This window comes from Seriola dumerili, unplaced genomic scaffold (assembly GCF_002260705.1).
Source record: "Seriola dumerili isolate Sdu_G_001 unplaced genomic scaffold, Sdu_1.0 BDQW01000216.1, whole genome shotgun sequence".
NCBI classification, from domain to species: Eukaryota; Metazoa; Chordata; class Actinopteri; order Carangiformes; family Carangidae; genus Seriola; species Seriola dumerili.
The window spans coordinates 4,584,866-4,612,392 of record NW_019174471.1 but is presented as its reverse complement, the minus strand read 5'-3'; the positions used below and the strand labels follow the sequence as shown (position 1 = coordinate 4,612,392).

The following is a 27,527-nucleotide window of genomic DNA, read 5'->3' as shown; positions in this document are numbered from 1 at the left end:
AATCTGTCTTGTAAAGAGCTAATTTAAGGTAAACTAAGTTCAATTTAAAGCTAAGAAAATGATGAAATTAATTTAGGCACACTGTGTCTCCCATGGTCCTACCTGGACTCGCAGTGGGTGAGTCCATGGAGCGGGACTCACTGCTCCCTCCAGCACTTTCTGAGTCGCTGCACATCCCTCCACCTTGGCCGGCCGTGGCCCAGGGACGAAATGGGGTCTGAATCCGAAGTGCTGGATAAAAACAAAATTGAGCATCGAAAGGCATTAAATAATATCTCAGTCATGTGTTGTAAAAATGCAACTCCAACACTTCACTATTACTTAAATATCTATGTTAACTTAGATAGCTTTGAGATTAATCTCAGTTAAAAATGAACTTGTTTAAATGAGTATGTGTGTTTGTGCATATCTGTCTTTAATAAATGGGCCTAGAAAAATAGGGTTAGTGCATTAACCACTGATGGACCTATTAGCACAATGGTGCCTGAAAAGATCTGGGTGGATCCAACTTGCATACATAAATAAAAGAAAACAAAAGGAGACAACAACACAAGAAAATCGGCTGCACTTTAAAGCCTCTGTACCTGGCTCTACGACCTTTTGGACTACTGAGGAATGTAGAATTGTAAAATGTGCCATTTCTGTCTGTTATATAATGAAATTTACCCAGTTAGTTTGGTAAACAATGCACATGACAGCTCTAGAAAACAGCTTTTGCTGTCAGGATCCAGTCAGGCTTACACAAGGACTTCGTGTTTACCGATGATGATTTCTACATGACGTCATGTCGACTGCATTTGACCAGTAATTACATGTTTGTCCATGTTTGCTCAAACATTTTAAGACACTATCTAAGAGAAGCAGTTACTATGCAAAAGGTAAACATGCATACCTTGGATGTCTATGCTACTGTTGGAGCGCCGTTCTGCAATCTTGGTATGCTGGGCATTGATGGGACTGTCTACGTCATCTCCACCAAGGAGGTCAGAAGTCACGGATGCCTGCGACAGGTTACTGTGGGACGAGTGGTAGCCACTTAGCGAGCGCTTGTTGAAAGGCAACCTGGGGAGGAAAATGATGGAATAAATATAATGCTGTTGTTTATAATAAACCTACAGTGCCTCAAAGCAACATGCATTTTTGAAGGCTGAAACTCAGACACTCATGATGTTCAGCATTTTGTGCCTTATATTCAATATCTATTCAGAAAATCCACTAAAAACTGTGTGTGGTTATAATGGGACACTGAAAAACCTCACAGTAATAAAATATATTTGATTGCAGGAGGAAAGAGGATTTACAGACTGACATTAGTGTTACTCTTAAGTAAAATTCCAGTGTGTTTCTTCATAGATACCAAATTCAAGAGACTTTTTCTTTAAATGACAATGTTGTGCTGATTGATCTAATCTGCTGTATATACAGTATAGTAACTTTTTTCTGAAGGTACTCTTGGTGTTCAATTCCTGATCAAGATTTTATTTGCCTCACTAGACTTTATAATCTATATGACATGCGGCACATTCCATCCTTAGAGCCTCAAGTTGGTTAAAAAAAATTCAAAGAACAGAAAAGCACTTTCATGTCATTCAATCTAAATTTCTCCTTTTTTGGCCATAATTAACTGTGGAAATGCTCCTGAAATTTAAGAGTTGTCTCTATTATAGTGTGATTAGTCTCATATGTCAAGCAATAACATAGGCCAGACAATTTTAAATTAGATCAGTATCTGTAATTCCTACACTGCAGAATCAAATTATATTCAAGATGTTCCCTGAATGATCCTGATATTATGAGATCAGTCCCACTTTACCATCAAAGACAGCAGTTAATTAGAGAACAATGATGATTAACTGACTTACAGGCTTCAGAATGGCTGATGTGCAAACCATGCCAGCCATTGTTAATGAGTAGTATCCCACTTTATCTCACAATATACAATATGTAGGTCAGCGGTCTATATTTAACCTTTTGAGGACCAGCGTTGAGGATGCATATGAGCATGTGTGTGTTTTATTTCCTCTCTCCCAAGCTGAATTCTTTTGATCAGTGGGATCAGAGTTGGGGGGTTGGGGGTGTGGAAGGAGAAAACTAAGTGAGAACAAAGCACTCTCTTATTTCCATCTGCCTGGGGTGTGTGTGTGACCACAAACCTGTGTCAACAAAACTCTCCCAAAAGGAAACTAACTTTTTGGACCAAAGCTTTCTGAGTGCTAAAGTTGCCCAAATATAGAATAAGCACCATGTTTTAGTTTAGTCAGACAATGTGTATACGGTTTGAAAACTACTGAAACCTTTCAAAGAGGTTCAGTGAAACTGCCCCTGCTCCTCTCTCCCGTGACCGCAGTCATTTCCGCAGGAAGACCCAGCCAACCTGATTGTTTTATGCTTTCCAAAACAAGCTCTCTCACTGACTCACTGCACCTCTGCAGTGAGGTCTACAGCGCCACTGTATTTACAACCACTTGTTTACCACAAATAAATGTTCATCTTCCCACAGAATCCTGTGACGCCACATTTAAGCTTCAGATACAGTATAAAAATAATATATATCATAACCACTACATGTAAAGACTGGGACTTTTTTTACTGAACATTTCAATTAACTAAATGAGAGTGAAAGTAAACTCACTTTGTGACTGTTAACCCTCCTGAGAGCTTGTTATCTGTCTTAGAAAAATAACTCAGTCATTTCTTTGATCAAATCTGACATAGTAAACATAAACACTGATAACTGAGGGGATTGGCATAGTTAAATTTAGGTACAAAACCCTAAGCATCAGATATCTAGGAGGAGGACATTCCGGTATGGCTCATGATCCATAATAGGAAACCTGCTGTTTAAAAGCAAATCAGATCAGATTAGGATGACAACCACAGAGTCACGATGTCTCACCCTGTGCTTTGTGTAACAGCTGAATCAAACGAGTGGGACTCCAGGCGAGGCCCGTCAGTGGGCAAACTCCTGACAAAGTCGATGTAGCGCTGGCCAGGCTCGTACAGCTTGGCATTTTCACACAGACTCTGGTGGTTGACAGGGAGGGATACAACCTGGGCCTGTTGGAGCTGGAACCAATTGACTGTCACCTACAAAAAGTAAACAAACATTTTTATCCTGCAGGAACTGCTTCCATATATTTCTGAAACTGTAGTAAAATGTGGTTAAAATCCCAGTGCCTCCTCTTCAGTCTGTCCTGGATAGTCCACTGCTTCCATCATTCCAAGTAGTCCAAACTTCAAATAAACTTTTATAGCACCAAAACCTAAACTTACAGCCTTGAGGGTGAGGTCGCACTGAGAGACCATCTCTCGGATCTGAGTGATGATCTCACTCTTGGTGTTGGCAAGATCCACTCTCTTCTCTCCAACATCAATCTGACAGGCTTTGCAGTGCTCCCTGGCCTCCTCAGCCTGCAAACACAAGGTAGATCAGTTGTTGTTATTATCATTATTATTATTATTATTACTAGATGTTTCATGTTTGGTAAATGGTAAATTGAGAGCCGATAACAGCCAAAAGAGGCTGGTATTCTATTCCATAACGGTCATATTTGTTTACTATTAATGTATATATAATCCTATGAGATGAGTTCAGGACCCATACAAATCTACAATATACCACATTTGTGCACGTTTGTGCTGAGCTATCAGCCCAGCAGAGGAGGTGCTGTACCTTCTGCAGGGCATCCTCCTCCAGCCGGCGCCTCTTCTCTAGCTGTTTGGCCGCTGCCGCTCCCCCTCCTCCTCCCATCTGCTCCTCCTCCAGGCGGCTGGTGGACACTTTGGCCTTCTCATATTCCTCCTGCCGCTGGACCTGCAGCAGCCGAGCCTTCCTCAGAGCACTGTCGGCCTCATGCTGTGGAGATGTACACGTATTAATTTAAAGCACAGACCACACACATGCAGCACCTACATGCAAAAACAGACATGCCACGTACAACATAAGCGCAACATTGCAGTATAGACTAAAAGCGTCTGATCTTGCCACTTTTCCTTTGTCTTTCTTCCCCTGAAATGAAAATGACTACTTCATCACCATCTTAACTCAGTGACACACAGGAAGCTTTAAGAATTTGTGCAAATTTCTACATTCAAACCAAAAGTAGGTTTGTTTTACTCCAACGCTAACCAAAGCCATCACAAAAACGTAGCATTTAAGGTTATATCCACTTTTATCTTAATAGTAAATGGGACCAAAGTAATTTATACAATATTACATAATTTATGTTTAATGATTGATTTATCTTCAAGTGTGGGTCCTTTACGAGTGCCACTTAACATTAAAAACTACTTTAATGTTAAAAAGCAATTAATCTACAAATGACTGATCATGAGCAATTACAGTGGTAAGTGTTATTAGCTAAATAAATTATGCTCTTTCTATCATAAGTGGAGCAGAATGATTGTCCTGGTAGGCTGCATTACTACCTGACAAAAGCATTTGTATGCATGTGTATACTGGGCTGAGGCCCTTCAAGAGCATTTCTTGGACCACGTCCACAGGTCAGCGAAATAAGCTTTAGATTCTGGATGCATTTGTGTGGGGCCCTCTTCAGAGCACAGCCTTTATGGTTGTCAACTCACCATCTTCTTTTGCTCTCTCTGCCACTGCTCCTTGACCTCTTTTCGTAGTTTGTCCAGCTCATTCTTTCTGGCCAGGAGAGGCTGGAGAGAAACACGTAACCCCCACCACCACCACCACCACACACACACACACACACACACACACACACACACACAGTCAGTCAGTAAGTCCTCCTGTTTCTATTAAACAACCCAAGTTGTTCAAAGTACCAAGCAGTAGCTGTTTTGCTGATTACCTGCATGAATTTGTTGCTTTGGAGCACTGCTGCAGTGTGAAGTACCAACTGGCTGTATTCACTGTCATTTTTGAAAGCAGTCATGTAGATCTCACGGAAAGGCATGAATTCCTTCAGTGAAGAGGAGAAAGTCTTAAAGGCGGCAGCAAAACTTATGAATGCAAGTCAAGTTAGCATCAATATGTACTCACCTGCTGACTTGCGAGCGTCTTGGCAGATTCTGCCATTTTGGCGTAACTCTTCGCACACTCGATATCTAAAAATAGACCACACCAAGGTTTACATATAATTACTCTCTACTGGCCTGCAGATTGTCATTTCCCTGTGTACAAACATTTGCATTGTGCTGCAGTACCTTTTTGTATTAACCATTTTTTTTAAAATACACAACTGACTGAAAATCATTTAAAGTACATTCTGATTAAATCATACAATGTCCTTGAGTCATCCGCCACTTCTATAAAACTAATCACTAAATAAAGCATTTGGATGTGTTAAACAAACAAGCCGTCTGTTCACCTGATAACAAACGTACTGTACGACCTGACTGAGTCCTTTGTGTCACTGTGTTGACCGGCCAAATGACTGAGTATTAGACTGAAACCATTCATTAACCAGTGAACTGAACGAAAGCTCTCACACTGCACATTCAACCTTGAGCCCGGATAAGGTGCCATTGTTTTAAGTCCAGTTCAGGTGATTGAGTGAAATCTAATTAATACCCAAATTTGTTCCAGAGCTGAATTCTGTGCTGCAATACGTAGAATAATTTAAAACATTTTCATCTACCATGTGCTGCATGGAGCTATGTTTAAGACCAACTGAACGTATGAACCAAAATAAAATTAAAAAATGGAAAAATATTATACTATTTCCCATTGAACAGAGCTAATGAAAAATCTGAAACTATACAAAGACATCAGGAAAACCATTTGCTCATGAACAGTATTTCCAGTAGGTTTTTCCCAGATAAGAGTAGGCATTCAAGTGGATGTAAAGTAAGTACAGCTAAAAACTGCCAGCCAGCGTGTTTTGCTTATTGTTTCGTGACTTGGAGGTTTGACCTTTACTGTGCAGAATGATGTCTGTGAAGTGTTCAACACTAGAGGGCTGTTTTCACATCCAAAAAGGATGTGATGTCCTCATCTTAAATCTGAGTTTGACAGGTGAATATAGGAGCAGGAGTCTGTTACCCAACAGAAACTAGTTTGGAAACACTTACACGAGTGTGATGTGATATTTTTTACATAATCTGATTTTTAGATTTTTCAGTGACAAAGATGATATAGATGCTATATTTTTCTTTGACTATGTAACTGAACGTTTGTGTGGAAAAACTATATCAAAATCATATTCAAACAGAGTAGTTTTATATGTCTTATAACCTACCTTGAAGGATCTTTAACTTGATACCATTGTTTTAAATAGGCACAGAAATTAGTGTTGTTGCTTTTTAAAAGCCTAAATGTACATGACAACATCTCATGAAGATGTCCTGACATGACTACACACACTTGTGTAAATATGTAATGAAGCTTAAGGACTATGTCATGTGTACTTAAGTTAAGTACATAGTCCATGACACTAGCTAACTTTTGTACTTTAGCGTGATAGGTGCTACTCCGCTGCTGCCTCCCTACATGTCAGAAATATTCTATGTATTTATCCTTCCACCTGTGCATTAACTCACCCATGTTGAGACGTTTTTCCACCCATGCCAGCAGCTCTTTGGTGTACTTGGACCAGGCCTTGGCGTAGAGCAGCGCGGACTCCACCCCGCTGTCCTGCCGCTGCAGCGTCCTGTCCACCTCTTCCACCCGAACCGGCAGACACAGCCCTGTGACAACCACAGGGATCCCACGAGGGAGCTTGTAAAAGATGGGCTTAAAAATGACCGGCAGTGGCAAACCCCCACGTATCATACCGCTCACCGCTGCTGGACATATGTGTTTAGCTAACAACATCTGTGATTGAGTCATGGAGAAAAGCCCACACTGACCTTGTGTGAGTGTGATATGGGCTAATACCATTTGAAGGTAAGTAATGCTGACAGAGGACTGACTGCTGGATGTATTAATAAGGGGTTAAGGAGACTGGTCATCAAGACGTGAGAGCTACTAGTGCTCTTACCCCCGATAACCCTACAGACACTGCTCTAATATACCTGCAATGGCAGTGATGCAGCACAAACAAAAGGCCATAACGCAGAACGATCAAGCAGAAACAGCAGCAGTAGCTCGGCTTAAGACTGATTTATGAATAAGCTTTTTTCCAACAAATTAGAAGGATTAGTTCCCCCTTCCACACTTTCACATAGCAGCACCAGAGTACAGTAGCTATGTGTTACAGGGATCTGTCTTACCTGGCGGATCATCTTTCTCAGGACCGGATCCTCCAGATTCCACAGAAAGGTTCTCAAAAGACTGAAAAACAGACAGATGGGGAAAAAAAAATATACCAAGGGGGTGGATGAATTTCCGACTCAAAGCACGTTAGGCTCTGCAAACATTCTTTAAACAAGGCTTATCAGAACCATGACTTCCTTTCTAGAGCACTTATAAAACCAACTGCAGGAAAACAACAAAGCATAGATTAATTCATCTTTTGCAGAGACCATTTCAGGAACATGCGTCAATCTGCAAGCACTCGCTTAACCCCTGGACTCTGCAGGCTAATTTTTCATATCTTTTACTTGACATTTCAGGGGCAGTAGACCACATCCTGGCGTTAACAGGTCAGTGAATGAACTAAGGATAAGTGTGTGTGTGTACAAGAATGGGGGCATATGAATATACTAATGTCAGCCTTTTATTTTTGATGCCAAGCACAGCTACGGAACATGTTAAATATCAATTTGATATATATATATATATATATATATATATATATATATGTATATATATATATAAATAAATATGGCAGTTTTCTTACCCTGCTTCTCTTAGTTAGGGGGAGCCCCAACACTGATCCATTCTCTACATCTCCCATAAGGAAGTCAGACACTCTGAAGGAAAAAAGACAGGGAAATCAACAGACTGGGTTGACAAAGGGTGAAATTGATCAGATACAACATATGCAAGAGGAGTCTGTTTAAAACATTACATCATTGTGTTTTAGATTATTGGGTTTTAAAGGGGTACTCCAGCTCTTTTGTATTGTACTTCCATAAAGTAAAAGAAACAGATTTTTAAAAAGAATGGCCAAAACAGATCCACCAAAGGCTACAATATCCTGTCTCTAGCATGGGTCAAACTACAAAAACATCAGATTCTGCAGTACCCATAATGCAGCTCTGGAGTATCTTTCATCAGTAGTAGTAGTGGTGATAGTATCTTTCGCTGTCCTCCTGCCTCCTGCCTCCTAAATGCCCACTTTTCACATTCTCCACTTTGTAAGGCAAAACTTCTATTTAAGAATGTAACATTTTAAAAAAATAACTCTGATGATGTCATCAGGGTTATTTTTTCAAACTTTGAAAATCAGCAATTCAGTGGAGTGCCCCTTTAATGTTCAAGACGAAATATCTTATCCAATGTATTTGTCAGCTTGGTATTTACACAGACATATTTGTAATGATTAATTTATTATTATTTATTTATTATTTATTCTGTATTCTCATTTTTTATGTACTTGAAGGCTGTCTCCATAGCATCCCTATTGCTTTTTGTGATTGTTTATTTTTGCTTTTATGTTAGCCGATTTATTGACTTACATTAATTATTTACTCTCAAAAACAACAAGGAGCAAATACAGTTGCTCTTTCAAAAACCTGGGCTTGATTAAGAATCTGCAATTTAATGGAGTAACAATGGGCAATCAATAGTGATGACATCATACTTACACATTGCCAAACGTGAATGCCAATGTGTCGATAGCGGTGTAGATCTCTCCAAAAAGCTTCTGTTTGTTCTCTTCGTTCACCTCCTTAAAGTTCACTCCTGTTAAATTGTAATGAAGCAGGATAGAGTCAAGCCTTGGTAGCAAACCTAAACCCTGCATTCTGAAGACATCCTGTGATTAAGGCAAGAAACCCATGGCATGATTCATCATCCTGTGCATGACGTCAAGTATGGAGTCAATGAAAGTCTCTTCTGAGTCATGTTGTACTCCTCAAATCACACTGAGAGCTAAGGAAGTGTTCACTTCATATCTCAATTGTGCAGACATTTTAAAATTGAAAAGTCCCTCAGAGGCATCCAAAAACAACTGTGTACCTAAAAATCAGAAAAGATAAGCAAAGGCTGCAAGTGTGTATATTTGGCTGTAATCTGGAAAAGCAGTAGCTTCCTGCTGTAAGTCTAAACACAGTGATGACTGAGGACAGAGTGGGGGAAAAAACACCAGTATAAATATGGCTGTAATCAGTCTTCACAATAAACTTCCTGTCCTGACTGAGCAGAGAGAAAATAAATGAGGAGAGAGATGTTCAGAAAATGAAACCAAACACCAAGAAATATATTTGTGAATCACTGCACCACTCGGCTGCCTCCATGATTTCCTCAACCGTCTCTGCATCTTTTCTCCAGAGGCAGAAAGGAACATTCATGGATGAACCACAAGCTCGAAAGAGTCCAAATTTCAACTAATCCTGAATGGGTTTTTAAATCTTAGACGAACATTGGTTCAAATAGTATCTTCACTTACTTTCAGTTAGGCCCTTCAATATCTATGCCATATAATGAAAATTGGAGAGCACACACCCTCGAATGCCAAACAAATACTAAGATGTTTCCTCGTAGCTATTACACATTGCATCCAGGTTTTCGCTGTCAAACAAGTAACCTATACTGTACAACACATGGCACAACTACCAATTACCCACCTCAAAACAAGTTTTCTTCTTCTCCTGTCAAACAGAAGTAAGACTTCTTGATCATAACTAGAAACGACTACTTCTGAGTGACTGAAACGCAAACTTTCTGTCCAAACACCCTAAGTACGCCACTGAAAAACTAACTTTTCTTTATGGGGTGCAGCAATATGTTTATATATCCAGAAAAAGTAAAAAAAATGTACAGAAACAAATCCAACGGCAAAATTTGTCTCTCTGACTTGGCACCGGAAGTGTTAAGGCTTTTATCAGAAAGGTGCAAAAAAAAAAAAAAAAAAAAAAGGATTTTGATGGGTCCAATGTCCATGGGGCCGTTGGAGCCTCTTGTCAACCCCCAGACCAGCTACTGTAGGCACCACCATTCAAAGCACGCAATTCTCTTGTGCTGTTACATCTCCTCCTCTTCTGTCCAGCCCCTACCCCCAACAGGACATCCTGAGGCTTGCTGGAATACAATGCCAGTACTCGCTCAGGCCCCAACCAGTGGTCCAAACATGGAAGTTACATCATCGGGGAAAAATGGTATTGTTTCACTGGAAAAGCACAACACTCTCGAAACACTTGTCAGCTGCAAAGTCCTACGCAGAATTCAGATCTACGAGGAACTTTTCTTCCAATAAAGAGTAACACGAGGATGTAGCAAGGCATGCGTTTGGATATGAAGCACCAAGTGATACAATGCTATATGAACAACTATTTTGATCTAGTCTATGTCTTAGTGTGATGATGTAGACATGTAACACAATTTCTACTAGAAAAATTCCCAATACTTTTTCATCCTTGCAGTCAAACTGTATATTTTTAATCTTTTTTCTAACTGCCTGGTGACATGACACACCTCCATATATAGTAGTATAATAAAATTTTACATCTTAATGTTGTGTAACATAAAAAGCTTTGAGATTTAGTAGTGAAAAATACTGATGCCAGTATACAGCTGATAACCCCTTGTTACTGTGTGGGGGTCAAGAAGTGAGCGATTCTGGCCACCTAGTGGCAGAAAAGGGGTTATAGCATATTTCTCTGCACATTTATAAGACTATAGAATTGCAGCTACTGTAAATGCTCAGCCTGTTACATTATTTGCAATACAACACAGGTGCTTGCTTAGAGATATCACTAACAGTGGTGTCGATAAACCAGCCAACATTAATGATACAGGTTTAAAAAACAGCTACACGTTTTTAAGTCTATATTCTTCCAAATCCCATTAATGCAATATCATTAAGACCCTAAATTCAAAGCCTTTTACTGAATGACTATTGAGCTGTCAAATTAAATCTGGGGCCTCCTCTGTGTGTCTGTACTGTGCATCAACATGTTTGAATGACACATCAGTTCCTGCACAAAAGACAGGACTTGCATGCATCTCATAACCGTTTATGGCGCACACACCCACATGTATGTGGACTTGCTGCATTCATCTGCCGAGCATCCTGAGACTTTGCTCAGTTCCGCATGTTAACATTCCTTATAAAATAAAAGCCTTTCAAAAAACTTTGCAGCTCTTTCCAATGCAAATTGAGACAAGGTATACTCAGGGGATTCTTGTGTGGCAGCCAAGTTAAGAATTGACCTGCACGCCAGATCATAATCTCAGAGAATGAGAGACTGAAAAGGATTCCTCAGTGAAGTTCCCTCTGGACTGGCAGACCAAGCACAAAGGACAACCGTTTCTCCCTGCCTGTTGAATCAGGTATTTGACTCCCAAATATTATTTTCTTACTCTCTGTATGGGGTTTGAAACACATGCTGATGCATTTCTAAGCACTTGAGTGACTTCTGAAGAGCTGCATTGCTTTGAAGCTTAAGAAAACTCCTCAGAAACATTCCCCAGGAAGCTCTTTTTAAGACTTGGGGAGACAGAGAGAGAGGACGTAGTAATAGTGAATGTCCAGGAGGGAAAACTGTCAAGGGAGAAGGGGGGGATTAGATAAGCAGAGACAGAAAACAGACCAAAGGAAGAGTGGAGGAGTAGCTGCTATGTTTTGCAGGAAAGCACTGACTTATATATGTGTGTGTGTGTGTGTGCGTGTACGTGTGTGTGTGTGTGTGTGTTTAAGGGAGAGCTCGTCATCATGGCTCACCTTTGACCGTGGCGATGACGGTTCCAGCTGTACTGAGGATGTCTACTGAGTTGAGGCTCTGGTGTTTGCTGATAATGGCCTTTAGGACTCGCAGCAGCTCCCCGAGTCGCTCATGGACTGCCTGATGGAGGCAATCCTGGTGCTCTGGAAAGTGATAAAGACAGTTTTATTATGCCACTTCATATAAAACCACAATCATTTAAGTTACATTCAATTTACCTTGTAATAGTTAATAGCAATAACAGACAGTTTTAGTGAAGCCTCATGGTTTTGACTTCAAAAATGATTTATTACTTAGGCTAAACCAATGCAAATATCAATAACAGATGTTGCTTATGGGCTATAACTGCACTTGAATACGTATATCTGATCTGCGTCTCAACAGATCAATATATGAAAACTACGATATTAACAACAATTCAAGGAACAACTTTTAGAAAAAGGCAATTAAAGTAGTTTTAGAGCTTCTAGGCCTTACCTACCATCCACAATCAATCAAGCATTTTAAATAATAATATTGGTAAGGACTGTCAAAGCATCAAACATCTTGGATAGGTCAATACGGTATTTCGACCCTTAACAATTAACAATTTATCGTGTGCTATAAATCCTGAACAGATTGGACCTAGAACCCAGCTATTTTGAAAATCTCCCTGCTTTAAATGAATGGTGCAACCTCACTGGCAACAGGATTACTACATGACATTCCACCTTTGTTGGTTGAAAGGGTGACCATGGCAGCCATGTCAGAGTACTGCCATCCATTCACAGCAGTTCTAGTCAACACTGTAGCAGCTAATGGTCCATCCAGGCAACTCGTGCAGAGATAGCAGAGGGGACTGCACACAACTCAGCAAACCTACACAGAGAACTAAAATTGTGCTAACCTGAGAGCCAAGTGCATGAACAAACATGACCTACTGTGGTCAATTGTGCAATTAGCGGTTAGCTAGTCAGTTAACCAAAGACAACATGGCATCTCAGGTATGTGGTTTTATGTACTAAATGGAACTTTACCAGCAGTGATTCGTCAGTATTTACAAAGGACAACAGGCACTTGGGTATCAAGTAACCTTGATAATGTGCTTTTGGCATGGTTGAGGAATGAGGTCACGAATGAGACAATATGAGTAAGTACATGACGCAAGGTTAAGGTGTTTTTACTACTTATTGGAAAATGCACTGAGTACTACGGGATAATGTAAATGAGTTCTGACGGTTGGCATAGGTGGCTTTCCCAAGGATGACTGATACAAGAGGGAACTGAAGAGGCACAGGGACACATATCCCCCTCCCCCTCCCCTGTCTCACATAAACATAATACACACACACACACACACACACACACACACAACTTCCATTGTGACTAAAATATGTCCTGGTCCTCCTCTGTAAACACACAAAATATACAGGATGCTTATTTTCATGTCATGTTTTAAATATTTCACGTGTTATAATATGTATAAACTGATTAATTTTAACAACTATTTCTTGGTGAGATTTCCTTGCTTACAACTTCTTAGTAAAGTAAAAGTTTGATTGAAAAAATGCACACACAGACACAAACACACACAAACACACACAGAATGGATACAGGCAGTCAAAGCCACATTTTGTGCTGACGATCACCCCTGGATTACCCCTTCATGGAAGAGGGGATCAGAAAGACTTTAGCTGTCTCCCATTTTTGCTTTTATTCGTTAGCCCTCTTTTTTGGAGTGGGACAAATAGTGCCGCCAGTGGGGCTAATAATGCTTGGCCTGTGTGGCCGCCATGACAATGCTAGCTGAGGCCTGACCCGGAAATCCAGCCAACTGACCAGCAGGTGACAAGTTCACATTGACCAACAGGTCACGACATCACAACAATAATCAAACAACCAGTATGAAGTGTGAAAAAATGACTAAATATGAGTCATTTTCCCCCACTACTGACAACAAAAGCTCTAACGACCACATTTGCGTTTGTGTGTCAAGCTTTCTTATAGTTTTTCCCTCAAATATTGAAACATGGCTGTAAAACTGTGCCAAACAACCATACCTGCTGCTGCTTTACTGACAACTTCAATGCAGCAAATCAACAATGGGCCACTTAACATAAACGCAAAGACCTGGAGTGACTGGGTAAGGTGCTATAACTCCACAAGGAGGTCAAGAAATAATTCAAGGTGAACAACAAACACTTGCAAGAGATCCACACACAAACAAATCAATTCAGCAAACAGACCGCTTAAAAACCAGCGCACACCAAAATGATTATATAAGACAAGCACCAATTGCAGACTGTTCCACCACCACTTGAACTACTCCATGCCAACATGCCCTGTTGCTTCTAGCAAGCCAAAAGTTTCTCCACAGGACCTGAAGAGTCTTATCCTTCTCCATAGCAACCATCTTCATCCATCTTCATCAGATGTCATGCACAGCCCTTTCCAGTGCCGAGGACCTGGTGGTTTTTGATGATGAAGGCCTCTTGTCCTTTTGTTTCAGCTGCTCAACTCCCCACAAGGCAGGAAAAGGGCCAGTGGTGTGCTTCTGGCACAACCACACATCAAACTGAGACTCTATACAATCAATGCAAATGGGTGCCTGGATTATTTTGTCATTTTAAAAGTGACTGCAAAGAGTTATAGAGAAAAACAGTGTGATTCGTGATTTTGTAGTAGTACGGCATGTTCTCCTCTAATCACTTTCCACCACAGACCACAGCATGGGCTGCATATAAAGAAAACACACATATCATGTAGATTTATGTGTTATGATTTCAATAAAAAAAACTAAATACATACCTTTAAAAATCCAACAACAACAACAACATTATTCTGAAGTATTTTTGCAATTTATCCTTTACTGTCAAGAGAACCCAGTCTTCCCAAAGACCTTGTCTCACACAAGCCCACATGGGGACCACAGTCGACAAAGATTTGATAAGGGTCAAAGTTTACAACGAGCCGCTTCACCCCTTAAGCCCTTAATTGGTCCTGGTCAGTTTAGATCCCATTTATGGACATTATACGCTGAATGACAAAGTACACACAATGGCCTAAATCATCCCCACACAGGCTATACACCCCATTCACTGACTGAGTAACTGAATCCTGAGTCCTGGAGACATCAAGCCTGGGCAAGCTAGAGGTTTATTAAGGATGAGCCCGAACGATGAATGCCCACGAGACAGAGGGTCTTTCCTTTGCAAAGCTCCATGGGCTTCAGTCTTCAATGGGGGCTGTGTGGCCTATTGGACCATCCTAAATGGAGGCTAATTAGCAAGACATTATGGTTGCGTCCACCAGCCCAGCAGGATACAGGATAATGTACAGAGACTGATTATTTAACCCCTCAACTACCATTCTGGGAGAGAGACAAAGGGAAGAAGACTCTTTCCCACCAGGAAGGGCCGATTAAGGGAACGTCGGAGAAGTGCTTTTTTTTCAGCTGGGGTATTGTCATTTTTAGGACGGGAAATAAAGTTCAGAAAGGACTTTTTTTGTGGAAAAAGCTGCAATGTCAAAAGATGTTTTAGTTTGCAAATATTAGTTCAAGGCCATCTGAAAACCAGCAAAAACAAGCAAGCTGCTGGGAAGATCATTCTGTTTTCCCCAGGGAGGACCACATAGTTTTGATTGAGGACTTGTTTGAGTGCTGAAAACTCACCATTGTCCCTGGGGCCACTAGCAAACAGTGGGACTGGTCGCCTCATGGGCCAGCCACATGAAGCATTTATGGAACAATAAATCACAACAGCAGCTTTTCACTTTTTACGGGAAAGGGTTTGAGTATGTGTGTATATGTGTGTGATAGGGGAGGGGTTTTAATGAGTATGTGAGTGTTTTAAAAAAAAAAAAAAAAAAAAAAAAGAGGAAGGGGTTTGTGTGTGATTTGGGGTAGTACCCTCGCTTGGGATTTGTCCCAAATTTACCCCTGCACCCCACATCCCTGCCTCAGTGCGGGTTATGAGAGAAGGAGAGAGTGAGAGACATTCCTGGGCATAATAAGCCCTGGTGAATGAAGGCTACAGGGGGATCAGACTCTGATCCTGATGAGAAGGAGGCCGCGGATCAGGAGCTGCTCAGAGGCTGCCAGCAACACATTGCCAGGTTTTTACTTCATTAGCGTCATGGAAACCCAACATTCCAGCCTCTTGTTTGGGAGCGGGGACGGGAGTTGAAGGAGTCAGGGGTGGAGGGGGATCCATAATGAAAACATTGTCGGATCATTCACCATCGAGATGACACCTCAATACCAAAACATTCTGATGCTGCTGTGGAACAGAGACTCTCCATGTCACTCACCTATAAACATGCAGACATACGGCTAAAGAACCCCTTTGATAACTTTTTTTCCAGAAGATCTCATACAGAGAGAACATCACAGTTATTACATATACAGTTTTTTTTTTTTATGTGAAATCATTTCTTTGGTACCTGACCAAAGTAAAAGCCCCTACGTAGGTCCAGTGTTAACCTGCAGAGTTTATACAATGGTCAAGCTTGGGTATTTGACCAGTTTTAACACACACAACAATAGAGTTGGATCTACTGATGTCACCCAACACAGATTCTAACAGAATCAACAAAAGGTAGTTTCATTCTGACTTGGAATATATGCAATACCCAAATATTGCGCAAGGAAAATGTAGCGCAGTTGTAAAAAGAGCCACATCTGGAATATACAGACTGCTTACCAAAGGGTTAGGTTTTTTTGCATTAGATCTTTATATTCTTGGTCAGTTCACTAAATGGTTCAAGTATAGTTGCACAAAATGAAGGGACAGATGGAAATGTATGTTTTATTCATATATATATATATATATATATGTGTGTGTGTGTAGAGTCAAACAATTTTAAACTCAAGCATTTGAAAAGGTTTATAATGCTACATTTGCCCACAATGTATGGACTACCATAAATGTTTTCTTGTTACTATCAGCGCTAAAAAGATGCTGACACTTTTTCTTGATGTGTACCATAAGGCTCGACTCTCCGATGCTCCAAACTTCCACTAGGGCCTGACACAATATGACTTGGCAACATTCCTTTCGCTGTGACCTTGGTATGCTCAGTCATGCATTGCAAATCATGGGAGCAATGTATTATCTATGCTTCAAAACATTCTAGAGAACGGAGGGGTGCTTATTGCCACAAAGCAAGTGTGAAATCACTAAACATGTCACAACTGGGTCTGCAGAGGTCCGATCAAATAGAAGCAGCTCATGGCAGAGGGGGCCAAATAGGATGTTGGACAGGCTAGCCATGACTAATGTCAATCAAAATCTCACAATGTGTCCTTTTGAGTCAGACCACAGCTGGACATTCCAGCTACTCACCCCCTAAATAACCAACTAGGACTCTGTAGTAGTTTCAAAAAAATTGTGCATTCATCAAAAGCTATGGTAAAGCTACGTTTCAAGAGGTTCCTTTGAGGCGAGCCCCCGTCTTCAAAAGACATGCTACCAAATGTGGGTCTAACAATCAATCACTGTGTGACTCAATAACCTTTGTTTTGTCAAATGGATTCCTCTTTAATTGGCTAGGGTGAAATGCCACATTCTTTCACATTTCCCTCTCACTAGTATGACATCTCACGGCTACAAGCGAGCCTGTCGTTTCAATCCACATTTCAAAGTATTTGTCCAAATATAAGGGGGGTCGTGCAAAATGGGTCCACTTAACCTTTAACACAGGGTCACTGCAATGGGTGGCCCAATACACCCTCGATATGCCCCTCCTCATACTTCCTGTGGTCAGTGGCCCTGGTCCACCTCTGTCGACAGACCACCGGCAGTCCACTCTACGGATTAGCAGATTACATGCAGCTGGTAAAAGGCAGGGGAACTTTGCCTTCCCAGACTTCTATTTTCATACCGAGGCATTCCCTGTTGATTCACCTTTGAAGCTCTTTTTCCCATGACTGCATGCACAAAGACCTGCCGTTTAAAAAAGAGCCCTAGGCTAGACACACAGCACCTTCCACCTAGGTGGGGGGCTTTTATGTTCCCACTCTGCAGGCTACTGCCTTTGTCAGGCTTGTTAGCTGTTAGCTCAGGAAACCAAAAGCCAATCAATGAATGAAGGCTGAAGACAGAAAATACCTGACATCAAGTTTGACTAATAGAGAGGACCACATGATATAACCACATATTCCAAACTTTAGAAATAAAAATAACACCCAATAAGACATCGACAATCACCCTAAAATCCAAGGGTGAACTGGTAAAATGTTCCAACATCTCTTTCTAGTCAACAGACATGTCTACCCATGGATATTTCTCTCTTTAATCATTCGCATATAAATGAGATTCCCGGTGAGGAATGAAGAATTTGTTTTTACCCCTCTTTCATTTCTCTTTGGAGCTGTCTGTCACAGTGAGGAAAGACAGGCAACCTTTCTCTCTAGACCACCCCCCACCCCCCATCACCACCACCATCACCGCCTACTGTTGATGCAAAGCTCTGAAGGCTGGCATTTCAACTATGCTTTCTTTAAGAGAAACTGCAAATCCCCCCACCGTGCAACCTCTAGTTGGCAGCAGAACTGGTCAGGCATTAGCCTGAAGAGACTTCAGTTGCTCCCCACGCTGTGTAATGTAGGCAAAGAAACATCAGCAGGCCAGGGAGTTGGGAGATCTGTCCAACAAGCGCAAAGACGGGCCCATTTAGTACACCTGTCAAGGGGCAGAACTGGGATTTGAGGGGGCTGAGGTTGGGGGACAAACATTGAGAACAAGAGGACACTGTTCAGCTTTCCTAGCATCCTAATCCTGAGAGAATGGTCTTTGTGCTCTTGAGACCTTGCAAAGAGACCTTCAAAACACAATTATTCTCATAACTGTCAAGGCATTTAATTGACTCAAATGTAATAAATACAACAACTTTTTCTAATTCCAAGTATCTCTGAGCTTTGGATAACATCAAGGGTTTGAGGGAGATACATTGTTTTTAATGCATGCAACTGCAACTATGCAGATTATAAAAAGGAACTGAGACAAATATACCTAGCATTTCAAGAACATGTTCAGATGGAAGATGTTTTTTACTATGGTTACAACTGTCAGCTTGAGTAGACGTAGGCCTTGCATGGGAGCGGAGGTATTCAGGGCTGTGGAGGCAACGCTCATCTACACCCTACCAAAGATACAACATTTTAATTAACATTTTAACGCCAATAGGCCTCCTGCATTGATGGGCCCCATTATGAAATATGCTGATATAGAGGCTCCTGATTTCTGTCTGACAACAGGTGAGAAGTATCTGCTCTACAAAGCCATTATCAGTTTCAAAAAGCAAACTGAAAAGAGAGATACGGGTATTTTTGCTTGTGTGCCGTATGCTTTGGAAAGTTCAATCCCACCTCAATAGCTCCACTTTCCTCCCTTGCCCTTTCTACAAACCAAAGGGACCTAATTTGAGTCTCACAAGACAGGACAGACCCCAGTTGGTCCTGGCCATGCTTCACGCTCAGTCTGTTTACCTCCACATCAAACAGAGACTCACTTCCTTTCACTGAGCACAGCATCGGAGATCCTAAACATGGAGAGTGTTGCAGACAAAGACAACGGCTGGTTATCATACTCTCTCCCATCAGCGGCATCGGCCTTTAACAAGTTATGAGCTGTGCCCAGCATGGGGCTGACCCAGTCACATGCGAGCATGCCCTAAAGTTGGCTCTGGCAGAAAAACAAGGCCAATTATGCTGAATACAGCTCTTGCTACACAGGGAATTACAACAATAAGTGATGTAGACATGAAATTGACAAGAGCTTGTGAAGAAGATTTAAAGTAATGACTGGTGAACAATGAGGCCAGCATACATGCGCTGTGCTATGAGTAGCCGCAATCAGTGCTTTAGATAAGACAACTGGTCGAGTGGGTTCTTCTAGGTGACAAGAACAGCATTGTAAAAGACATTACTTACCTTGATGCCGTAATTGTTCACATTTGCTTTTAAATAAAAAGCACAAAATGTTGTTGGCCAGTTGTTGAGTAAAACACAAAAGCAAAAGCAATTTTGAATTGTTCAGTTTTATTTAAAATTCAAATGATTTGGTTGAATTTATTTTAATTTGAAAACCTAATCTACTTTTCCTGTTGCAAAAATTCCCCTTGGAATGTTTTCAGAACAAGTTTTTAACCACAAAAAACATATATTTTGAGTTTTATGAGTTACTGATAATAAATGGATATTAATAACAAACATGCCCAAAAATTAACTGATGATAATTTCATACATTTCGCAATCCTGCTAGTGGATAAATCTAAATCAAATGACTGTATTGGTGGATGAATAATTTGCACCAAAAAGTGCAGGATTTCAATTGAGCGCTGCTTTGCCTAATTCTATATTATTTTAATCCAATGCAGGGATAGAGGCCACAGATTCAGGGGGTACTTAAGCTTATACAGAGGATAAATTTGCCATCTTTGTTGCAAAGCTTTAATCCAAGAAGGACAAAGGGAGGTCCCCTGATCACAAAAAGAGGGGGGTTAAATCTGGTATCTTTCTTCTGAGGAATACATGTAAGAAAACAATGTGATATTTGTATGGATTGCCATGTTCCCTGTTAAATGCATGCAAATACAAGACACTGCAGTCTTCAGTATCCTTTACAGTTGGACAAAAAAAACTGTATTCAAGAAGCCTTCAGTACAGCGCGTCTCTAGTCCAGCCCTTCTTTGGAGCCCGCAATCTTTAGCTTCTCATGTGTAGTGTGGGAATCCTGGAGCTCTATCTTAGTGTGTGGCAAACATCGACAGCCTCCTAGAACAAAGCTTCCCCAGCAAAAACAGTGCCTATAACCATAAATCTTAGCAGGGGGAAGGAAGGAGAGACACACACAGAGAGGGAGCTCCCTTGGGTTCCAACATGAAAACAACTTACAAATCTTCAAGTGCACTTAGGCTATTAAACTCGACAAGTCGGCATCGTTTTGCCACCTGTACACAGCCTGCCATCACTGCACACATTGTGGCTTTCTAAAAGACGGATTTTCAGCTGATGGTGCTCGGTACAATATATCAGTTCATGTTTTGTTTCCTCGGGCAGAGGATATAAAAGGACCTACCATATGTCACAATACTCTGCCCTTTAATCCTGGAGGGTAGCAATCCAAAGATCTTACCCTTGCATGTCCACTAATGCTAAAACAATGCCCGTGCTATTAAACAAGGATCACCTAAAACAATTAAGGTAATGTAATAAATCCTGTGAGGCAGCTTAGTTTGTAAGATAACTACACAGTATTAAATCAAGATCTTTGGAAAATGTAATTTAGGGACCAGGCTCCCAAACTATTGATGTAACCTGATCTACAAGAGACAACTTTAAAGTAAGGAAGGTTAGTTGTCTGGTGCTCGGGATAATTTACAGTGGCTTTAAATATGGGCACATTAAAAAGAACCATAAAAGGAACTTTTTGGAGGCAAGAAGAAGTTTGCAATGCTTTACAGTGGATCCCAGACCCAGTGGGACAGACTGTCTAAACAGAGCACAGTTACAGCTATTAAGGAAGTCTGGAATGGTTAGTGAAAAGCCCAAGTAGGGCTAATTTTAGGCTGGTATTTCACAAGGGGTGATTTAGAATACAAATCACTAAAATAGCATTTAGGCTTTCTCTGAGGACCCAGACCAAAATCCCTTTCCCACAAAGCTTTACCATCATAGTCAACAGACTTTCACAAAGAGAAAAAAAGCACTTATTCTCCCACATCTTTACAGCATATTTCAACTAAAGGCACAAAAACAAAGCCAAAAGGCAACGTGGTAAAGTGAAGTGTAGCATCACTGCAACAACTTTACCAGTTTGTTTTTCCAAAAGAAAAATTGTCTCTCTAAAAACATCTTTGGCTCCCTGCCACAAAATTGTTATTCACCGAGTGGTCAAGTGTATTACAGTGTATCATTGTGCATTACACAACACCTGTGGAACATTTTTAGTAGGCACTTGTTAATCATTAAAAACCCACCACACGTTCACTGTGAGGAGAGATCCTCCACATATGACTCAAAGCACAACATAGAACTGACTGAAGGAGCTGGGGGCATGTGAGTCATACATTAACACTGACAAATTAAAACAGTGACTAATGGTGATGGAGTTGTAGTAAAACTTTGCTTTTACACACGCTGAATGCACAGGAATCCTTCCTAGAAAGACTGATTGAAATTGCGCAATATTTGAGAGTGGGTCAGGTTTCACTGGCAGAATGAACTACAGGGTAAGGGTATGTACAGGAGGGCACAGAACTGGGGTGGACCCATTTGCAGCAACCAGGCTAGTGTTGTTTGAAATTCATGTGCTGCTTTGCCATGGGTTAGGGTCATTAAAAGCAAAAAAAAAAAAAAAACACTCAAATAATGATGAGAGAATACATGATTTTAAACTAATTAATGGCACACATTGTCAGCTGTGAATGAAGATTTGGCTTCATTTTAAGATTTTAAGGTGTAACTTTATAGTGGTGACAATATATCAGTGCAACAGCAATCAACACACAAGAGAAAAACAGACTGTCTGGCAAGTGCAAATTAACAAGGTGCTGATACATCAACACGTAGGCAGCTCCAGGTCTACTGAAAAGGAAATAGCAACCCAACAAGACTCCCATACATCTGTCGTTCTTAAACATAAGATCGACCTCCTGTAGCTACAGAGGAGAGATCCAGATGCTACAGATTTAGATAATTGCTCACTGTAAATATGAAGTGTAGCATTCAATTTAAAAAGCTTTCCTGTAACACCCTGTTCCGCTCAGCTTCACACAGTGAATTGCTTGCTGGTGCAGTTTTCATTCTTAAGCAGCTGACACACAAAATTGGCAGATGATTCTGCTTGGCAGAGCCGGAGCATGAAACACTGATGACACACCTGTCCTAGTCAGACAGGCAGCCACAGTAATACACCAAAATAGATGATGAAAAGCACAACTATCTACCGCAGAGTTTGCTGAATAAAGACAGGCTGGGGCCAAATGTTTGTTACGCTAATCTTATGATGGCGAGTTCCAGAGGCCCTACTCACCGTCCAACACAAAAGCCAGGGGGACCACCTCCACGGCTCATCTGGTCTCCAAACGTCCTCAGTGACCCCAGTTGAGACCAACCTTCAAGAAATAATCCCCTCCAATTACTTACATCTCCTTCACAAGTGGCTACTGGACGAGGTCACGACCTTAAGAAAGAATGTCAATATCTGTGGAGATGCTGTGACAGGTCCTCAACACGGGCTTGACAACAATGAAGACACGCAGCCAGTTTCTTCTGAGGCACTTGTAAAAACCAAAATGCAGTCATGCGTCATGACTGTGACCACAGCTGAAGAGCCCCCACGTAATAATTACCATTTAAGGTTGATGTGCATCACTAGAAAAATAAACTTTTTTTATAAATAAAACTTTTTTAAAAAGAAATTGGCCCAAGAAATCCCCCGGGGACCAATCCCACAGGCCACAGCTATTCTTGACTTGGGAAAGTATAGTTTCTCTAAAAGCTGCCAGTTAGCAGCAGCATGCTAGTCCGGAGATGCCTCCTGGGAACAATGGGTGTCAGACTCACATCGTTGACTGTGAATGTAGGCCATGTTGAGAGGGGCACAGAGCTCTAAACTGAATATTGCCCCTGACTATGGGAAAAAAAACGAGGCTGTCCTTTGGCTTCAGTGAGTGGCTAGGGTAATGAGAGGTCTGAACTATTGTGAACCAGCACTGCAGAGACAATATGGCCATAAATTAGAAGGGGGGGGGGGGGTTAAATCCCGTCCAATCACAGCACAAGTCAGTGCCTCCCGACAATCTGTTAGCATGCTCTGCTAAAGTCCTAGAGTGCTAAACCTCAATAAAGATACATTGAAGATAAATTACTGACAACAGGTACAAACCACCCAGGTATGACCAACAAAATAAAAGCTGATTTCACACACGTGTTAGCCGTATCATATTTGAATGAGCAGTGGAAATAACAAGTCAGAAAAACAGTCACAAGACTTTTCCTGGTGTTTGAAAGTACTTTGAGACACAATGGTCTCTTTGCTGCTTTTTATCTGTTTTCCACATCGTATTTAGCCTAGTTTCCCAAATCTGCCCTTTCCTGTATTTAGCCAAAATAAGCCATCTAATGGGAATACTCTGCTTTACAATCACGTGTTGGCATCTCAGTGACTGTATTTGCATAACTGAGCCTGTGCTAACTGGACCTGTAAATTATGTGATGTGCAGCAGAGTGGGCTGACAGTCACTGAATCATTTTCTTTCCGATTTTGTTTTAAAGTATGACGTTTCTTCTATATAGAGATTATAAACCAGTATCTTATTGACAAATGACAACGGCAAAACATTTCGCATTACAGAAATGCAACTTCGTTACATAGCAAAAACCTGTATGTTTTATTTAACAGGCCATTAAAGAGACCAAAATCACTTCTGAATTTGTTTGATCCCACAATGAAAATGTGGAACTACACAAAAGCTTCAAAGTGTATGTCTTATTTAAATCATGCCTTCTTCTGCTCCATGAAGTTGCAGATATCAATCTCATGCACATGATTCCCTGCTTTGATCCATGGCATGTTGACAGGTCACTGAAAAGTCTCTCAAGCTTAAAAGGTGCCTGGTGCGAGTCCTGCTCTCTATATTGCCGCCCTGTCCAGCCGGGTCAAGCACCTTTACCGACCTCTCCAGACACACAAAAAAAAAAAAAAAAAAAAAAAAACCTGGAATTCGTCAAGACCCTTTACCCCCCCCTCCGTAAAAAAAAAAAAAAAAAAAAAAAAAAAAAAGCCTGGAATTCCTTTTTCCTAGGCTTGGGTGTCATGTCACAGTGCTAATGGGGAGGGAAAGGGTACCATCACCACCACCACATGGCCGACCACATGCACCTTCAGCTCATCTTATTTAGACCATCCTTACCAGCTCTGGGTGATTAATAAATATGGATGTGATCCAAAAGCCAACGCCAAACATACCAAGTCAGGAATGTAATAAACACCCATACACATATTCACAGTTACACAGCCCTGTCTCTACACATCCCTATGGTTTGGAAATTATCCATTTCACCACTGACGAAGTAAAGCCTATTAATTAGTGGCTTAGTGAGGGTTTTATTCTGTCTACAAAGCCTGGGCGTCAAACTTTCCTGCTGGAATGCTGCTGCTGCTGCTGCTGCTGCTGCTGCTGCTGCTGCTGTTGTGTATTTTTTGAAGATTTAGAGGAGAAAGCAGTAAGACGGAGCTGAATGTTTCCTTTTGACCAGATTATTTCTGCAAAATGCTCCATTTGTATTCGTTTGTCAAATGTGTCATCAATTCTTCATTAATAGAAAGTTAAAGAGACCAGTGAATTCACATTGTTTTGTACTTTGCAGAAGGAAACAGTTCAGGAACTCGACTAGAGATAGAGAGATAAGGCTGGGTGACTGACCGTGCAGCCAAGGCTATAGCTGGACAAAACAGGTAGATATCTCTGGGACTGTGTACATTGTGGTGAAAGCAACAGTGTGTGCACAAGAGTTGACTGGCAGCTACATTCCGTTACAAATCCCTTCAGCCGTGCTTATACTATTCCACGTTTTTTTCTCCTTTACATAGTTTGGATTTTAAGAAAGTACACATCTTGTTTATGAGCCAAGAGCAAATTACAAAGCAGGGAGGGCAGAGTTTAACCACACTGATGTAACATGTCATCACAAGAAGCAGGGAGACAAGATGACATTGCTAATACGTGGAGGCACTCACGTGTAATTCATTGAAAAGCCCACATCCACAGTGGGCAGTTGTTGTGTCAACAGATCATTGACAGGTTACCTCCAAAAGCAGCAGATATAACTCAAGTTTGTATTAGAATATTTTAGTGTGAATATGTGATAGGATTTATCAAGTCAAGTGTGAGACATCAGCACCTCAAAAAAATATATTGTTTTGTAAGAAGACTGTGTTTTCATCATCAGCAGAAAAAGCAACCGACACAGCAGAAAAGTTACAAAAACAACTGTGTGTATTTTGCCACAGTTTCTCTTAATGCCAATGTTGACTCTTTCCATACATACCTTTGGAGTTGAAAACTTCTTTGAGTTGTAGAAGCACATCAGCAAACTTGCGGACATCACTGACCAGCTGCATAATGTAGTTTGGGTCGGAGGCGGGGATATCCGGGCTGTCCAAGCTCACCGAGCCACTCTTGGAGACCCGTGCAGGACCTGCTGAACCCAAGCTGGAGCTAGACAGGCGGGAGATGCCAAGAGAGAGTTTGGTTCCACCACCACCACCTGACCCTCCACCAGTACTCTGGCGCAGCATGGCAGCCAACATGTCTTATTGGTCTAGCGGCCCTCGGGCCTGGCAAATGTTATCCCACTGTTCAGCTCCGTTCTCAGACCCAGCACTGCATCACAACAGGGATGGAGGAGGCTGCTAGGGAGAGAAAATAGCCTTAATTCTAAGAAGAAACAAGTGCAATAACATGACATTACTGATTGTTTCACAAGTATGACAGTATTTTCAACAGGTGAGACTGAGACAATAATGACTGCGTTTATCAGAAGAAAATATGGTCTGTAATTGGACAGTTCCTGAACAGTGCTGAAGTGTAAGCACAGCCCTGTTATTAAAGTGTATGAGATAATTTAATCAAGTAGCCGTTGCAGTCTTAAATAAGTCTAAGTAGTGATACAGAACACAACCAAAAACCATAATTAGCTGCTACACATGTGATAACATCTCACACATCATCAGTTACCTTTCTATAATAACCTATGCCATGTGTCTGATGTTACAACTGATGTAAATGCACTATGATGAAATGGTATTTGAATTTAAGGCAGCATTCACTGACAAAATCAAGTGTCCGCAGAGGTAGACGGAAAAGAAAAAAGATAAGAATACAACTGTTCATTGATTTCTCATCTACTACCTTCTGACCGTATCTCCCCGTGTACAGGTTATTAAATACCTACACCCCCCTCCTCAATAAGAATCCCATAATGGCATGACCTCTTACTTATCCTGAATAAAATAAGATGAGTTAATCTACTTTACCGCCGTCGGATCATGAAGGTCGTTTATTTAGTTCGGCTTTCATCAAATCTACCAAGCAACACCCTTTTTCTTAAAATCTCGATTTACGGTGACTAATTTGCTCCTGGACTGCGGCCACCATTAGCGTTTTGGTCGGGAGAGTAACTCGAAGAAAAGTTTGAATTTTATGGAAATCAGACATACTACGTTTACTGGATATATGCCGAATTACGTGGTTTAAGTGTGGTTTGAGGCAGGAAAAGATCAGAGGTACCAAGAACAGGTATTAGCAGCAGCACAGTAGTAACCTAAATGTGAACGGAACTCGCACGTGAAATTCATTGTTTAAAAAAAAAAAAAAAAAAAAGGACGAAGACCAGTATCTTTAAATGTTAGGTCAAACTATTTTTGAGCACGAGTTTGCCTGTGGCTAACGTTACCCAAACAAAGGTTAAAACTTATCAGATAAAACTACACACCTGCCGCTGGGTCCTGAAACATTGCAGCCGAAGGAAATCCTTAAACGGAGAAGTGACGGAAAGACAAATTAATCCACAGAAACACGCAGCGCGGCGCTTTTCTCACACAGCTGTATCCCAAACCCAGCTCCGCTCCTCTGTGTTCAATCGCCTCCTCTCTCCATGTGATGTTGGCTGTAGCTTGTGATTAGTGTGTGTGTGTGTGTGTGTGTGTGTGTGTGTGTGTGTGTGTGTGTGTGTGTGTGTGTGTGTGTGTGTGTGTGTGTGTGGAGTCCTCCCTTAACAACAGGTGTCTGGATTTTTAAAG

The 27,527-nt window shown here is 41.1% G+C and overlaps 1 protein-coding gene across 2 annotated transcripts in view; it reads right to left on the bottom strand.

Annotated features, from left to right (window-relative positions):
- The window catches only part of LOC111228251 (rho GTPase-activating protein 29-like), a 34,485-nt gene extending 7,228 nt beyond the window's left edge, over nucleotides 1-27,257 (bottom strand). Inside the window, exons 1-15 of one of the 2 annotated variants that reach the window (XM_022754093.1) lie at nucleotides 27,221-27,257; nucleotides 25,775-26,135; nucleotides 11,739-11,882; nucleotides 8,662-8,758; nucleotides 7,752-7,824; nucleotides 7,183-7,243; nucleotides 6,511-6,657; nucleotides 5,012-5,076; nucleotides 4,821-4,931; nucleotides 4,585-4,665; nucleotides 3,674-3,856; nucleotides 3,274-3,411; nucleotides 2,897-3,087; nucleotides 893-1,062; nucleotides 103-231 (exon numbers count right to left, since the gene is read on the bottom strand). In XM_022754093.1, coding sequence (XP_022609814.1) covers nucleotides 103-231; nucleotides 893-1,062; nucleotides 2,897-3,087; nucleotides 3,274-3,411; nucleotides 3,674-3,856; nucleotides 4,585-4,665; nucleotides 4,821-4,931; nucleotides 5,012-5,076; nucleotides 6,511-6,657; nucleotides 7,183-7,243; nucleotides 7,752-7,824; nucleotides 8,662-8,758; nucleotides 11,739-11,882; nucleotides 25,775-26,036 — 1,852 coding nt within the window. In that variant the 5' untranslated portion in view covers nucleotides 26,037-26,135; nucleotides 27,221-27,257. Of the gene's footprint in view, nucleotides 1-102; nucleotides 232-892; nucleotides 1,063-2,896; nucleotides 3,088-3,273; nucleotides 3,412-3,673; nucleotides 3,857-4,584; nucleotides 4,666-4,820; nucleotides 4,932-5,011; nucleotides 5,077-6,510; nucleotides 6,658-7,182; nucleotides 7,244-7,751; nucleotides 7,825-8,661; nucleotides 8,759-9,642; nucleotides 9,854-11,738; nucleotides 11,883-25,774; nucleotides 26,136-27,220 lie in introns of those variants that run through there. The other variant, XM_022754094.1, reaches the window with a different exon arrangement.
- Nucleotides 27,258-27,527: the final 270 nt, after the last annotated feature.